Source organism: Lampris incognitus, chromosome 4, assembly GCF_029633865.1.
Source record: "Lampris incognitus isolate fLamInc1 chromosome 4, fLamInc1.hap2, whole genome shotgun sequence".
Taxonomy (NCBI): domain Eukaryota; kingdom Metazoa; phylum Chordata; class Actinopteri; order Lampriformes; family Lampridae; genus Lampris; species Lampris incognitus.
The window spans coordinates 20912566-20929365 of record NC_079214.1 but is presented as its reverse complement, the minus strand read 5'-3'; the positions used below and the strand labels follow the sequence as shown (position 1 = coordinate 20929365).

The window sequence follows — 16800 nt, the reverse complement described above, 5'->3', positions numbered from 1 at the left end:
GGATGTCCCCTGTCTGTCTGCATTCAGTGCAATTCTTAATGTGTTTTTGTCATCAATTATTCTGCTAATATTGGTCAAACACCAAAGATGACTCTGTGCTCTCTACTCAGCAGCACACAACTTCTCAGCTGAGTGTGTGCGCGCGCGCGCACACACACATTCATATAGAGCACATGGGGGTAGGACTGATACAGACAGATAGGCACGTTTCTGTATCATCATGCTCGCATTGTTTTAATGCGGAGGCTAGTGGTCATAAATTTACACGCATAGCGAATCTCAAATTGTTGATCAAAACTATTTTATTAGAATCAAAAAGTAATATATTAAAGTAGCAAGCTGGACTTAAATAAGTAGTCAGCTATTTGGCCGGCAGCCGGCACTTACTGAAAGCTCTGCAGTAAATAGCCTTTTGAGAATTTGGGCTATACAAATAAACTTGGACTTTTTGAAGGACTTCTAAAATTATTTTCACACTTGTGTACGTTCTACACTAATGCCATGTGTTCCTGTATGTGGCTGTGAGGCATTTGAGTTTTTGCTGTGTGCGCGCGCATGTGAGGTTGGGGCGATAATGATGGTATATACCGTGCGACAGTACAAATGTGTCCAGCGGTAGAGATTTGGCAGAACCATTTCAACCGCGGGAGCTGGTTCGTGATTTGGGCAGCAGTGCACACTCCATACCAGTTGGTGGCGGTAATGCACCATAATGTCTAAGTATGTTATGGTGCACTGCTGCCCAAATCACGACACATATAGACGTCACCATAACGTCTAAGCACCATAACGCAGCTAAGTTAAAGCAGCAATTTGGAGAGTTGTTTGTGCAACATTGCATGACACACAGACAGGCGCTAATGTCTAGAGATGCAGAAAAAGAAATACCAGTCTTGGTAGAGGACACTATAAAAGCTACATTGTCACATTTTAGTAGCCCAGCGAGAAAGAAGGCATTCTCCCGCATCTGTGCTTTAAATGATGACGAATGCAGCCACCTGGTCAATTACAAAAAAACTCGGTGGCTGAGCCTTGCAGCCTGTGTAGAGCACTTTGTGGAACTTCGAGCCAGCCTTGTACAATATTTTGAGAGCGCTGCAAATGGAAGCTAGGGTTCTGTTCGCTATCGAGAAAGTTGCGGTACATTGGGTGACATGTTGCAGAATCCCAAATTCATTCTGTATTACTGTTTCTTAACTAGATTTTGCCTATGCTGGCTTGAATGAATGAGGCACTACAGAAGGAGAACGTGAGTTTGTACTCTGCCGTTAATAACAATAACATCCAGAAATACATGTGCAATTCTGAACCCATTCCTTTTCTTTTTAATTTATTTCTAGTTTTTCCCCTTATCCCACCTGATTAACCCAATGGCATATGGCCGGAACTCTTGTCGAATAACTCCCTTGGCTCACGTCTCCGCAGGAAGGAGATAGTCGTAACACCAGCGTCCTTCAAACTCATGTCAGCTGCTCTCGCTATTTTACACGCTGAAGCCTCGCATGGACTGCATTACCTTCAGGCCGCGAAGGAGACGTAGGGAGAATGCTTTCGGTTGCTTGGCTGCAGGCGCCCGGATGGGCCAGAGGGGTCGCTGGAGAACGACGAGTCCCCGAACACTACACCAATCTACACCCACTATCCCTCGGGTAAGGGTGGCCTAATTAATGCCTTACCCCGTGGACGCTCTGGCCGTGACCGCCATTCCTGTTTAACAGAAACGATGACACCTCGTTTATTGATCCGAGAGACTTGAAAATTCCAAATGCGAGTTTGAATGAATTCATTGATGAATGCAAATATGAACACCATCTCTCAGATTCAGATATACTGTACTTCAACATCACATTAGTCAACTACGCAGAGGCTACAAAGTGCCTTCCGGACGAGACTCCCAGAAAGAGAATTGGTTCTTGATCCCCTTAACCCCAAACCAACCGAGAGCGATATGGCAAACATCACGCAGAGGTTCGCAAAACATGTCTGTTCCTGAACTGCAGTCACAGTACCTCGTCTTTTGCAAAGATGATGACATAAAGACATCATTCATGTCTGACCAATGCAACCATGACGATGTCAAATTCTGGTGCCATCTGTTTGAGAACAGCAAGGAGTACAATGAACTGAGCAAACATGCAATACTCCTGCTCACATTAAGCCCAAACACCTGCAGCTGTGAGCAAGGTTTCAGTCATATGAATGCTATTAAATCTCAAACACGAAATAGACTTGGAGCGTGCCGCATTGATGCCTGTCTTAGGATTGCCACCTGCCCATATACAACGGCTGACTTTCCAGTCTCCAAATTTTCATCATAACAAGGTGAGGCGCTGTTTTATTAATGTTAGAAATACTATCATTTTAAAAACGTGTAGCATATTAAAATGTGTACTATGGCATATTGCGAGGTGTAGCATGCAATTATGTTTCTGGTAATAATTTGACCACTTCAAATTTTGTATGTCTGTGGTAAAAATCGCATTTTGACCAAAAAGTCCGTCACAAGCTGACACAGTGATGGCCCCTGAAGATGAGGGAGAAGAACTTATTACTAAGAGGGGTGCGACTTCTGTCATGTGGACATGGCTTGGATTTAAAAAATCTGATACTGAACAGAAAACTATACTCTACAAACTGTCACACAACAATCATCACTGCAGGTGGAAATACGAGTAATCTTCTGTATCGTGATATTTACCGTGATATAAGAAGACTTTGGCCATAACGCCCACCCCGTGTGTGTGTGTGTGTGTGTGTGTGTGTGTGTGTGTGTGTGTGTGTGTGTGTGTGTGTGTGTGTGTGTGTGTGTGTGTGTGTGTGTGTGTGTGTGTGTGTGTGTGTGTGAAACAGCTTTTAACTTCCTAAGTAAGAGGATCTCACCATTTGGTGGAATGCCGAAGGGAGCCCTAGTTGAAAGAATAATAGAAAAAACTGCTATCCTTGGTTTGTTCACTGAGATGAGTTGCAAAATGGTTTTTGGTCAGGAGGACAGATTAGGTAAGAACCTGGTTCCAGATTCCTACCACTGTTAATGCCACTTAGAGTCCACGATAGTATTAATTCACTTCAGGAGGGTGAACTCTAATAGCAGCAATGAGCTCAGCAAAAAATTTACACCTCTCTTTGCTGGTTCCTCAGTCCTGGGTAAGAATTAGTTCTGCATGCTACTCGGTGAAATCGGCAAGTGTATTGTTTGTTTTGCGCAGTTTGGGCGGCACGGTGGCGCAGTGGTTAGTGTAGTCGCCTCACAGCAAGAAGATCCTGGGTTCAAACCCCGGGGTTGTCCAACCTTGGGGGTCATCCCAGGTTGTCTGTGTGGAGTTTGCATGTTCTCCCCGTGTCTGCATGGGTTTCCTTCGGGTGCTCTGGTTTCCTCCCACAGTCCAAAGACATGTAGGTCAGGTGTATCGGCCATGCTAAATTGTCCCTTGGTGTGAATGTGTTGGCCCTGTGATGGACTGGCAGCCTGTCCATGGTGTCTCCCTGCCTGCCACCCAATGATTGCTGGGATAGGCTCCAGCATCCCGCAACCCCAATTGGGATAAGTGGTTTGGATAATGAATGAATGAATGAATTGTTTGTTTTGTATAAAAACCATGGCCTTTGATGGCAAATGATTGGCCACCACTGGTGTACAGTAAAAAAATCCCTAACAATTAATAAAACAGTTTGTTCTCGGCTTGTATCAGTGATGAGGTAGATGCAGTGCATTTTTGAATCCACTTATCCACAACCAAACTTAAATTTTATGTAAGATTGTTTTGCACATCATAATGAAAGATGGCCTTAATGGTGAGATAGGGAAAATTATCTTCTCCAAATCAGTTGGTACGTTCCAACCGCCACATGTATTGTCATAAAATACTTGCCCACAAAGCAGCTCTTGGCATGCAGAGAACAAATGCTTGTGTTTGGAATTAACAGTAGCTTTTAAGGAAAGTATATTCAACTAACTTAAAAATCTAAGCAGCAGTTTTCACTGAACTGACCCTTTAAACTAATGATCCTCTCTGTCTTCTCCACCAGCCCCACACCCTGCTCAGCCTGGTGAGCGTGCATTTAGCCCAAGGCAATGTGACGGGAGCTCTGGCCCTGTTCCGCCTCATCTTGGAGACGGCCCTTTCGTCCTCCTCTTCAGCCTCATCTTTGGCAAGCTGCGAGCAATGCCGGGTCAGCCTACCTCTGCTGCGCTGTCTGCAGTTCTACCCCTTCCTCTACAACCTTTCACAGCGGCAGTCCTGCCCACGTAAGAAACCAAAACGCTCACACACACCCATACACATATATTAACAGATATGATCATATCTTGTTTCTAGATTACATAGAACGGGGTTTCTTTCGCAAAAATACAACAAATAAAAATATTCTTTCCTCAAACAGAACTTTAAGAATTTGGATAATTATAAAGCATGAAAACTGTAAATCAGATCATTCACAGTAATGACTTACAATGTAGGGTTAAATAATGACTATCAGTCTTGCTATTTTTAAAATTATTATTCGGTAATAGAAACGAATAAAATTAATAAAACCTATTTGCAGATTAACTATTACAGAATTTTGAGAGATGATCTTTGCCTTTTCATATTCCATTTTGTTGTTCAACTAAACATGTCAACACAAAGTACAGACTGCTAGTGCAGATATGATGATTTGTATAATAGAGATTTAAGCTTTTAGGTTTTAGCTTGAAATGTAAAATGTCTTCATGCTGGACACATTGCATGTGTCTGTATGCTTTTTGTAGATTTAATCCACAGCTCCCCATAAATTTTGGGTACCTGTTAAGGGGAGACATGTAGCCAAATAGCTGCCAGCTGTCATCAGCTCCCTTACATTGCAAGTACAATTAACATTTATGCCAAGAGATAAGTTTTTAAATATACAATCAGATTACTAATCCATGTAATGTGAACAGGCCTAGGTTTTCTCTTTTGGGGTTTCCTGAATTTGATACATCCCTGTGTTGGTCCAGTCCAGGTGGGCTGAGATTGTCACAGGATATCTGACTATGAGAACTGACAACAGGCTCTTACAGATGTACAAACCCAGAAATCTATTGATAGTTTGGGAATAACCTACACTAGTGATTGTGAGAAACAGAAGTAACACGTTTGAAATGAACGACAAAGGCTCCATCCTGTTCTTTATATGTATCATTGGGCGTAAGAGAGGGGGAGTGCTTTGAAGTGGAGAAATGTTGCTACTCAATAATTCAGCCATGCTGAAAATAGCTACTGCTTTATTTAGCACGCTCTATATTTTACTCGACAAAGCTAAATATTGCTCCCGCTAAGCACAAGGAATACACCAGTATCCATAAGCACTCATGACAATGTATACGTCCCTTCAGTCATGGCAAAGGATGAAATAAAGAAAAGTTATAATATTAGTATAACATACTAAACACTATTACAGCCTTGTAATAAAAGTTGAAAGTCTTAATCAATCCCGGAGGTGGGGAAACTTCATTCTCTGCATTTGATCCATCCTACTACTATGAGGAGCAGTGGGTACCCACAGTGCGGTGTCAGCTCCCAGTTCTGTGGCCAGTACCTTGGTCAGTTGCAATGAAAGTATTATCTCGTCACTTCGTTTCCCCCACTTTTTTTTCTCCCCAATTGTAACTGACCAATTACCCCACTCTTTCGAGCCGTCCCGGTCTCAGCTCCACCCCCTCTGCCGATTCAGGTAGGGCTGCAGACTACCACATGTCTCCTCCGATACATGTGGAGTCGCCGGCCGCTTCTTTTCACCTGAAAGTGAGAAGTTTCACCAGGGGGATGTGGCACGTGGGAGGCTCATGCTATTCCCTCCAGTTCCCCCTCCCCCCCCGAACAGGCACCCCGACCGACCAGAGAAGGCACTAGTGCAGCGACCAGAACACATACCCACATCCAGCTTCCCACCCGCAGACACGACCAATTTTGTCCCTAGAGACGCCCGACCAGCCGGAGGTAACACGGGGATTTGAACCGAAGGTCCCTGTGTTGGTAGGCAATGGAATAGACCACTACGCTACCCAGACGCACTGTTATCTCGTCACTTCTGTCAGTGTTTCTGCCTGATCACCTGGGACATCATTCTTTTTAATGGCTGTGGTGAAACCAATACATGACTTTTTTTTCTGAATATTCTATTGATAAGCATTTTTTTATGATATGCAGATTCTCACAAAACTACCATCATCCTATTGATCAACACATTTTCATTTATAAGGACAGTGTCTCCCATCTAGAAAAATATATGAAGGGATGATGGTGAACAAGTAGACAATTTGACAGAGGATTGGTACTGGCTATAAGAAATTAATAGACCCAAAGCTATTCATACAACAGCACAGCAGAATCATCAGAACTGTCCAGTTCAACGGACTTAACAGGGCTCTTTTCTTTATTTTTATCCCTTACCTGTGTACTTACCTTGTGCAATAAAACACTTTAAACACACACCGCAGCAAAGGGATCACATTTACTGTGCAAAATCTCAACTAAGAATTTTATTGGCTGTGTACTTTAACCAGCTCGCCTTTTTTTCATGAGGCATTGTCACCTGTCACCTCAGTGTGATATCTGATTTCACATCAGGTTCTTACTTTGGAAACCTTTGTATCTCTGTCAGTCAGTTTTACAATGATAACATTTTTCCCAAATGTTGACTCTTCCATTTTGGTGTTATATGTCTGAACTAATTTACCCCAACATGGGTGCATTTCTCCAGAGGGAGGTGTCTGCATGGTAGAGGAAGACTTGGGCATACAGCTGGAAGAGTGGGAGACCAGCAGTGAGGAGAAGCAGGACCCACCAGCTGTATCCGCTATGGAAGAGTCCCTGCTCTTTGAAAGTAGGAATCCCTAAACATAATCACCCCACTCACCCAAGTAACATTAAACCCTGATGGAAATTTCCCATGTCATTGTTCATGTCCTATGTTGCACAAAAGTGTGGCATCTCTAATGAAGGTGTTAAAATTCAAGTTGCAACAGGAACCCATCCACTCACTTAATGTACCCTCCAGTACACCCCTTTAAGAATGAGTCTGATTTTAGGGTGGGTCATCAGCACATAGGGAGCATGATTGGTCCTGGTGTTGGTTGGTATCAGACTATAGAAAGAATTTCAGAATTTGGTAGCTGTGACCTAATTTTGCCAAACATCAGGGTTATTGTTGATTCAGTTGTGAAAATCTGAATCTAAAAGTGTAATACATTTTTGGTAAACATTTTTTTATGCAGATTGTTTGCTATCAGCGTTCAATTTTACTTGTTGTTTACTTGCACTTTCTTTGTTAAATTGTCAAAATGTTCACAAAGGTTCAGAGCAAATAAGCCATCAGTTGGGTTAATGTGCTGCCTTGACGGAATTGCACCAAACTCAGTCTGTGACCAAAAAACTTTTCCAAAACAGTCTGTTAGGACTGAGCTTAGCTTTAACCCATACTCATTAACTTCTCTCCTCCCATATTTCCTTATTCTCCCTACTCAGAAGTTGTCCTGGACAGCAATGGCTCAGGTGAAGCAGCTAGCCAACAACGGGGTTCTCCCTCTGCCGTAGGGGCAACTAAAACCAGTACCGCAGTAGGAGGTGGAGGAGTAGATGGTGAAGAGGAATGGCAGCTGAAAGAGGATCTAATGGGAGCCTTTGAGGGGGCCCTGGATGTAGGAGGTAAAAGAGGGGACCTGCGAGGTATCCGCGTGCTGAAGAATGACCGCGTTATGGGGGCCCGAGCCGGGGGAGGCCCCTGCTTTGGAAACTGTGAGGACGATGATGGGGCAGAGTGGGTACGTGTGCATGCTCCCTGTTTTCACAAAACTCTGGTGGGATTTGCACCTTTGTTTGACATTATAGTGTATAAAATGGAAGAAAACATGAGTCTTTGGCTCATACCACACTGAATCTAGTTCTTGTTTTCACTTGTCCAACATGTGAAATAACTGTTCCTAGAGGCTGGTTGTATAATCCAACTCAGTGGTTCTTAGTCTGTGAGAATGGACTGCTTTGATAGGGACACTAACTGATTTTAAGGGGCTTGGAGATGATTTTTAGAATGTTATGTTTCTAATATACAATTAGATTTTTACATTCAGAATTTTTTATATTAACACATTAACTTTTTGTCATCAAAAGGGATATTTGTCATCTCAAAGCTTTATTATTTTCATTTATTAAATGGGATATTTTGAAAATAAAAAATGAGAAGACATCCATTTGTTTAAGGTGGAAAAAGAGAGAAGTCAGAATCTTACAAACTACAGGATTTACTTTAGGAGGTATACCTGAAACTTTTTAGCACCCTACATATTGCCCTAGTTGTTTAATGTGTATGCAGACTTTCTCTGTACATTATATGTATACCATCTTATCCTGATCTGAACAATCCATTGAAAAAGTAAATGATAGTGGCCTCTGCGTTTGGTCAACAGATCACTTTCCAGGTGAAGAGGGTGAGGAAGGCCAAGGTGGATGGGACTGAGGGTGGGACCAGCTCTGATGACGGCCTGCAGGGGCAGTCTCTGCCTGGGGGACACTCTGTGCTTGAGATCAGTGGGCCAACTATCCCATCACCCGGCCCTTCAGGTAATGGTATTTTATTTACATACACCAATTCTGAATATATAACATTTGGAAACAGAAAAAGCCCCAAAGCTCTGGCTTTGCCCTATCTGAGGGACGTGTCTTTGTGCTGTGGTTAGGCCGGTGGAGAGACTACACCAGTCTGGGCTGGCCAGGACCTGAGGAGTGCCAGCGAACACGAAGAGTGGATCTCACCACTGTAGCAAGCACTTGGTTGGCTGTTTCTGCCAAGAACATAGAGTAAGAATCCCATGTCCCTGATTGTTTTCATGTTCTGTTTTACGTTAGATTATGAGGGATGAGTAATCACTTTGGTTGAAAGTTTGTGTGTAGAATATTCAGATCAGTATATTACTATGATTTTAGTTGAGGACACACTCTAATGCTGGCCAAAAGAAACCACTGTGAATGCTCTTACAATTAATGGTCTAAAGGATTTAGGCTACATTTTTCAGTCAGTCCATTTTAGGCCCAGGCTGCAGTCCTCACAAAATACACTCCACTTGACTGTTAGATTGCATACGAAACTAGTGGACTGTGGGCGATAAAGATATATTAAAGGCTTGAAGAGTCACTGAGTAAAAGGAATTTTTCCAAACCTTTTCAGGGATATAACCAAAATGTAATGTTTCAGGGGGTGAGGATTCTTATCACATTTCAATTGGTTGAGTGTCCACAGAGGTTTGGCATTTTGAAGGACTAATGGCCAAAATCAAATATTTCCTGATATCATAAATTAGCTACAGAAGTACTCTACAGATGAGCTGTAGAATGGAATGCTGCTAGTCTGTCATTAACATAACAAAGATGAGTCAAATCACTGTAAGTCATATAATAAGAATCAAATCACAGTAATGATAAGTGTCAATCCTTTATGGTTTGGTTTTATACTCTAATATATTTGTGATGATGTGAAGTTAATTGGTTCTGTTGACAATGAATTGCTATGATCATATGAAATGGAGGTGATTTATCTTCTCAGTAGTTTAAATGTCATTCTGGGTTGTGATTGGTAAAAAAAAAAAAAAAGTGTTTATCCCCTCTCTTCACTTTCTGTCTCTGTCTCTTGTCTTTCCCTCTCAGTATCACTGAACACATAGACTTTGCCACTCCACTCCAGGAGCCAGCTGCTGAGCCTTTATGCAATGCTAACTTAGCTGCTAGCATGCACACCTTAGACCACCTTGCAGGGGTAGCCAACCGCGCGGCCATCCACTACACTGGTGAGAGCCAGCTTCGGGAGGTAAGTAGAGGCAGAAATTAGCAATGATAAAGAAGTTAGTCATCCCTATTCAGTACCTAATCTACAGAAATATAATGAATGGTAATGTTAACTTGTCAGTTTGACATTTCTGGTTGCATTCTTTTTTGGCATTGAAACAGTCAACTTGTCTGCCACAATGCTGAAACATGGAGCATTTGTCCTACCTGTCTTCTCTGGTGGACCAACCACTGCTGGGTGACGTAAAACACGTCGCTACCTTTGTGATGCGTGGGATTTTTGGCAGGAATGTCTCCATAGATGCACATTTGTATTTCTCTGTATTAGGGCTATGCGATGTTATGATAGATCATCTGATGATACAAAAAACATCTATTGTTTCATATTATGCTCACTCTTTATGTATGGCAGTATTTATCGTCATTCGGAGTCTGTCCATCTTTTGTGCAGATTACATTAATAAATTACTCTTATTAGATTTTTACTCGCAATACTTTTATTGCATTTATAGTAACGTAACTAATGTAGTTGTCGTCAACTCTCCACCACTGTCTGTCTTCCGCTCCGCTGAGCCCCGTGTGTGGAGGGGCTGAGCCCCACCCACAGTGAAAAAGAGAGCAAAGGGGCATCCGAGTAGTGTAGCAGTCTATTCCATAGCCTACCAACACGGGGATCGCCAGTTCGAATCCCTGTGTTACCTCCAGCGTGGTCAGGTGTCCCTACAGACACAATTGGCCCTGTCTGCGGGTGGGAAGCCGGATGTGGGTATGTGTCCTGGTCACTGCACTAGCGCCTCCTGTGGTCAGTCGGGGTGCCTGTTCAGGGGAGAGGGGGAACTGGGGGGAATAGCTTGATCCTCCCACGCACTACATCCCCCTGGCGAAACCCCTCACTGTCAGGTGAAAAGAAGCGGCTGGCGACTCCACATGTATCGGAGGAGGCATGTGGTAGTTTGCAGCCCTCCCCGGATCAGCAGAGGGGGTGGAGCTGAGACCAGGATGGCTTGGAAGAGTGGGGTAATTGGCCAGATACAATTGGGGAGAAAAAAAGGGGGAAATTCCACAAAAAACAAAGAGAGAGAGAGAGAGGAAACGAGAAACTAACGCGACCATAAATGACCGCAAAATGCAGTAAAGACTACTTTTATATTATTTACCTAATTTATGTGCATTCATTTCAGCTAAGTGTGAGAGTTTCTGCTGCGTTTTACTGTCATTTATGGTCATGGTTCAGCGAGGACACACACACACACACACACACAGTGTGCACACACTGGAGGACACGGACCAGAAACCTTTTATTCATTCAATTTACAGAAAATGTGCTATATTGTGATATGTATCGTTATCTGGATATGAAATGACTTGCATCGGGGTATGAGATTTTTGGTCATACAGCACGAGCCTACTCTGTATTACTGCAAATGCAAAGGCTCTCATCAATGGCCAATAGGCTTAACTGTCATCGTGTCACCTCATTTGGCAAAAGATAGTAAATAATTATTATGCGATTTAATTTTCTATATTGTATGTCACATTTTCTCACTTAACTCTCCTCTGATGTGTAGCTGCCTTACACCTAAACTTTTTTCTAAACCATGGGCTCTGTCTCTATACTTGACTGCTGCCACAAGTGGTGCTAGGGACACACTAAGGGACCCTGAAAATGTTGCAGAATGGAGTAGATTGAGGTCACACTAAGTGACTGGGCTTTTCTACATGTCTTATCATGCAATCAGATTGATACAATAACATTGGACAGCCCCCCCCCCCCCCAAGGTATCTGCAGTAAAGAATTCTGCACTGGAGTTTCAGAATTCGGGCGGCATGGTGGTGCAGTGGTTAGCACGGTCGCCTCACAGGAAGAAGGTCCTGGGTTCGAGCCCCAGGGTAGTCCAACCTTGGGGGTCGTCCCGGGTCGTCCTCTGTGTGGAGTTTGCATGTTCTCCCTGTGTATGCGTGGGTTTCCTCCGGGTGCTCCGGTTTCCTCCCACAGTCCAAAGACATGTAGGTCAGGTGAATCGGCCATACTAAATTGTCCCTAGGTATGAATGTGTGTGTGTATGTGTCGACCCTGTGACAGCCTGGCGGCCTGTCCAGGGTGTCTCCCCACTTGCCGCCCAATGACTGCTGGGATAGGCTCCAGCATCCCCGTGACTCTGAGAGCAGGATAAGCGGTTCGGATAATGGATGGATGGAGTTTCAGAATTCTGTATTTGTGAACGATCGATTTCTACAATATTCTGCAGCCATAAAAACGTATTTAACTAGATTGAAGTTCTTTAATTATTACTACTACTACTTTCGGCTGCTCCCAATAGGGGTCACCACAGCAGATCATCCGTTTCCATCTCTTCCTGTCCTCTGCATCTTCCTTTGTCACACCAGCCAACTTCATGTCCCCTCTCACCGCTGTGTTAGCTACCTGCATGTGAATATTGGCAAATGATTTGTTCATGTTGGGTTAATTGCAGATACATGTAGCTTAAATATTTAGCAACTTCACTTTGTGTAAGTGCAGAGATGTAGTCAAGTGGTTTTTCATAATGACAGTCACCACAACGCATGGTGGCAGTAGTTGATATCTTGAGAAATATATGTAAGATGTAAATGTAAGCAATGTACAAATGCAAACATATATACAGGATTTTACACGCAACATGCAAGTTGAAAGTTCACTGGTCACATAGCAAACATAAAACTGTGGCAAGAGCTGGTGTACAAATTAAAGGCATGCATGGTGCCCTCTTATCTGCCTCATTCTTGGCCTCTGTAGTTTTCCGCAATTGGTTCACTTTTCCAAGAAAAAAAACATCGCAGATTTCTGGGTGGTCTGGTTAGAGATGACACACACTCAAGATAGATCTGCAATACAGACTTACAACGTGTGACCTAACAGATATCATTAGGCTAAATTTGTATCGGTGAGAATATATGGCCATATCATGGAAATTAAATAATCCCACAACATCCAACTCATTGGTGTTATATGTTTCATGTCACCTCTGTCTCTGTTTTGTCCAGTGTGCCTCATTTACCCAATACACACCATTTGAATGAGGCGCCTCTGTAGCCGTATGAATACAGTGTATATACCATATGGTTGTACCTTTGTTGCATGTCATACCCCTGTCTCTCTCCCGTTTCCTGTCTGCCTCTTCACTGTCGCTGTCTAATAAAAAGGTAAAAATAAATAAATAATATGTTGTCCTTATGCACTGTATGTTTATATGGAAGCAAACGATACACTTCTTTTCAGCACTGATATGTCATGTTGGTCGCAGGTGCTGCAGAACCTCGGCAAGGATAAGTTCTCCCCTCAGTCCTTTGAGCAGGTCGGCACACGCATTGCCAAGGTGTTAGAGAAGGTAAGCGCTCTTGCATCCTTAAAATTAGAAGTGATTTTAAAAGGCTTTTGTTGCCTTAAACATAATTTCAATGCTTGCCTCTTTTCCATAACATTTCAGGGCCTGTAATTAACTGTTGAGTCCACCAGACAGTGTGGAAAATTGCAAATATCATATAGCTCTGTGCAAGTTAATCTCTTGAAATTATTTTTTTGTTAAATAACCTTTTGTCACTTGGGTTACACACTAACCAAGGATTTAATACAGTTAAATACATACGCAAAAAACGTAATCTATTATCTGCACAACTTGTTTTCCAAGTTAGTTAAATTTAAGTCATTATGACAACATCCCAAAGGGAGAAATGTTTTTTACACACCCCAGCTAAGCTATGTGTGTGGCTGAAATAAACTTTGACAATGCATTGGACTTGAAATATTGCTTTCATTTCTGTTACACTGTGAAAATCACGTAGGGAATACATTCAAGAAAAACACAGATTGCAATAAAGGTTCTGTTTAGTTATAGAAATAGTTTTGAATATTGAATGACTAGTAAAAGACATCCTTCCATGTCAGTACACAACTAGGTATGCCAGTCTGTCAACACTTTCTTTCCAAGCTGTACCTACCTGGTTAACTTTAGTCGGTATCATCAAATATGGTAATTTTCAGATCTGTTTTAACTTGCCTGTTAAGTTTGCATATCCAGTGAGTTTGACTTGGTGGGTTGCTTACACAGAACATGAGACAGACACAAGGATATGGTACTATACCCAAGTTGGTAAGGATGTCGTTAATAAGGGATTCGATGGTCTCTTCCTTATATAGAATGCATAAAGTATGTAGCATATGCAATCAATAACTGAATAATAATAACAACAACAAAAATCTTTCAGAATCAGACATCATGGGTGTTATCCAGTATGGCTGCCCTTTACTGGAGGGTGAAAGGCCAGGGCAAGAGAGCCATTGACTGCTTGCGCCAGGCCCTCAACTGCGCCCCTCATCATATGAAGGCAAGTAAACCCTGAACTATGCAACCAATTAAACTCGCATGACATGAGCATACCGTTCAATCTAATTCACAACTGTCGAACATACTGTAACAAAGTGTGCAGACACCATCATAAGTTGTGTTACATGAAAAGATCATGAAAAACCATAAGATTGTGTAATGATGGATATGAACAGAATTTTGAATTGAGTTAATATCGATTTAATGGTGGCGTTTTTGGTCATATGTTTCGTTTTGTCTTTCCTTCATGCTTTTTTAAAAAGGATGTTCCCCTGATAAGCCTGGCAAACATCTTCCAGAATGCTCGCCTATGGGAGGATGCCCTGACCGTGGCCCGCATGGCCGTGGAGATTGCCCCGCACTTTGTCGTAAACCACTTCACCCTAGCTAATGTATATATAGCAATGGTAAGGGACACAACCACCTCCAGCATAGAATATCCTTATGCTGATGCATACCATAGCGCACTGATTGCTTTGTTCTTTTTGCGGTCTTATTTAACAAAATTATTTTGTGGACCACATTTTCCAATTTTTGGCATATACAAACTTTTAAATATTGTGTGCTTTTGTTGAAGTGGAATTTTTGCAAAAGACTAGGAAAAAGGTTGGTAAAAAGTGACGACAGAGGGTGTCCAGGTGGTGTGGCGGTCTAGTCCATTGCCTACCAACACGGGGATTGCCAGTTCAGATCCCTGTGTTACCTCCGGCTTGGTCGGGTGTCGCTACAGACACAATTGGCCATGTCTGCAGGTGGGAAGCTGGATGTAGGTATGTGTCCTTGTCGCTGCACTAGCGCCTCCTCTGGTTGGTCAGAGAGCCTGTTTGGAGGGGACGGGGGAACTGGGGGGGAATAACGTGATCCTCCCACGCGCTACATCCCCCTGGTGAAACTCCACTGTCAGGTGAAAAGAAGAGGCTGGCGACTCTACATGTATCGGAGGAGGCATGTGGTAGTCTGCAGCCCTCCCCAGATCACAGAGGGGGTGGAGCAGTGACCGGGAAGGCTCAGAAGAGTGGGGTGATTGATCAGGTACAATTTGGGAGAAAAGGGGGGGAAATTAAAAAGAAAAGAGGACAGAAAACTAATTGCTCAGATTTACAGTGGTAGATTGAGAACTTGCTTTTCATCGATTGCTAAACATCTACTGATGGTTTAACAGTAAAGGACGTTAAGATGGATGTCAAATCAAAGTGAAAACAATGTGGCTGGCTGGGTGACATGGTTCTTTTGGTTCCTGATGGCAGGAGGAGTTCGAGAAGGCCATGCACTGGTATGAGTCCACTCTGAAGCTGCAGCCAGAGTTCGCCCCCGCCAAAGACCGCCTAAGAACTATTCAGTGTTACCTGCTCACCAAGAGGGAACGCCGCCAGCCCTGAACCACTAAACCGTTTTGATCCCAGGAGTAGCCCACACACACACACACACACACACACACACACACACACACACACAAGCACATGTTAGTAGACTGCAACTTATTTACGCACAAGAAACAGGGTACTTATTTCTAGTGCATTGGTGTTTGATGTCCAATGAAATCGGGAATTTTTTTTTTTTTTGGATTTATTAACATGTTTATGAAAAGTCAAAACCCGTTGAAAATAGGCTTGAAAAGCTACTAAGTAAAACTGTAGATAATTTTGCCCCACATCATTTCAGTTGTATGGAAGAACTTTTGTCATACAAGTGTCCATAAAGACAGTAGATATTTTAATGTTTTTACAAAAGGAAGTGACATCCTAACCAAAGGGAATACTGGTATATGATGTTGCACAACTCTTCCAAGGCAATACAGCTATTGTTTACTTCATGTATGTGAGTTGTGGCCTCAAGATGGCGCCATATTTTAACTTAATTTGACGTTTTAATGCAGAGAGGGTTTTTTTTCTCACGAAGTCTTGCTGAGATGGTAACAGATGTTGCTTCTTTATTCAAGGGTTAAAAGAGGTTGATTTGAATGATGGCCTAAATGCCACTTTTGTGTCTGTTTCATACAAGGAATTGAAATTTTCAGTTTTTGCACTTTTTAGATCATTCCTATTTATGTGGGACCTATAAGATATTTAATTTTGCTGCAAGCAAATAGTACCTTTCAAAAATGTTGAAATGAAATATGCTTCATTTGCTTTTTAATTTATAAAAGTCACCTGGCAGAAAAGATTCGCCATTGGCCATCTTTAAAAAAAAAAACTCAAAACTTGAGATCTGTATTAATAATTGTACAGTGTAATGGCAGTGTGTGAATATAACTCCATCAGTACATATTTTCCAATGCATCCATTCATTGTCTCTTTGGGAAATAAACTCAAGGTGTCCCATCTCCTTGAAGCTTATGTTGACCTTGACCTGTTGTACTGTATGACTTTTTTTTTATTGATTCTCTACACTCAGTGAATGACTTATGCAACTTTCAAAAAATCTGCAGCTGAACATTATGCACACAGGCTGAAATGATGGAAAAAAATTTCAAAACTAAGCCTAAAGATGGGGAGTCTGAAAACTTGTTGGACACATCCTCTAATTAAAAACTGGATAATGTCATAAATAATGTCATCCAAATGTAAAGAAGGCTCACCTATCACCAAAAATAAGGTCTGGGGTGGCAGTATCTCACCTTTTTAAAAAAGCTATTGAAGGAA

The 16800-nt window shown here is 42.3% G+C and overlaps 1 protein-coding gene across 1 annotated transcript in view; it reads left to right on the top strand.

Annotated features, from left to right (window-relative positions):
• The window catches only part of ttc17 (tetratricopeptide repeat domain 17), a 53562-nt gene extending 37062 nt beyond the window's left edge, over nt 1–16500 (top strand). Inside the window, exons 16-25 of the mRNA XM_056278594.1 lie at nt 4027–4246; nt 6721–6843; nt 7485–7780; nt 8423–8576; nt 8693–8813; nt 9657–9816; nt 13079–13162; nt 14040–14159; nt 14422–14565; nt 15406–16500. Of these exons, the coding sequence (XP_056134569.1) occupies nt 4027–4246; nt 6721–6843; nt 7485–7780; nt 8423–8576; nt 8693–8813; nt 9657–9816; nt 13079–13162; nt 14040–14159; nt 14422–14565; nt 15406–15537 (1554 nt within the window). The 3' untranslated portion in view covers nt 15538–16500. The remainder of the gene's footprint in view (nt 1–4026; nt 4247–6720; nt 6844–7484; nt 7781–8422; nt 8577–8692; nt 8814–9656; nt 9817–13078; nt 13163–14039; nt 14160–14421; nt 14566–15405) is intronic.
• The last annotated feature ends 300 nt before the right edge of the window (nt 16501–16800 follow it).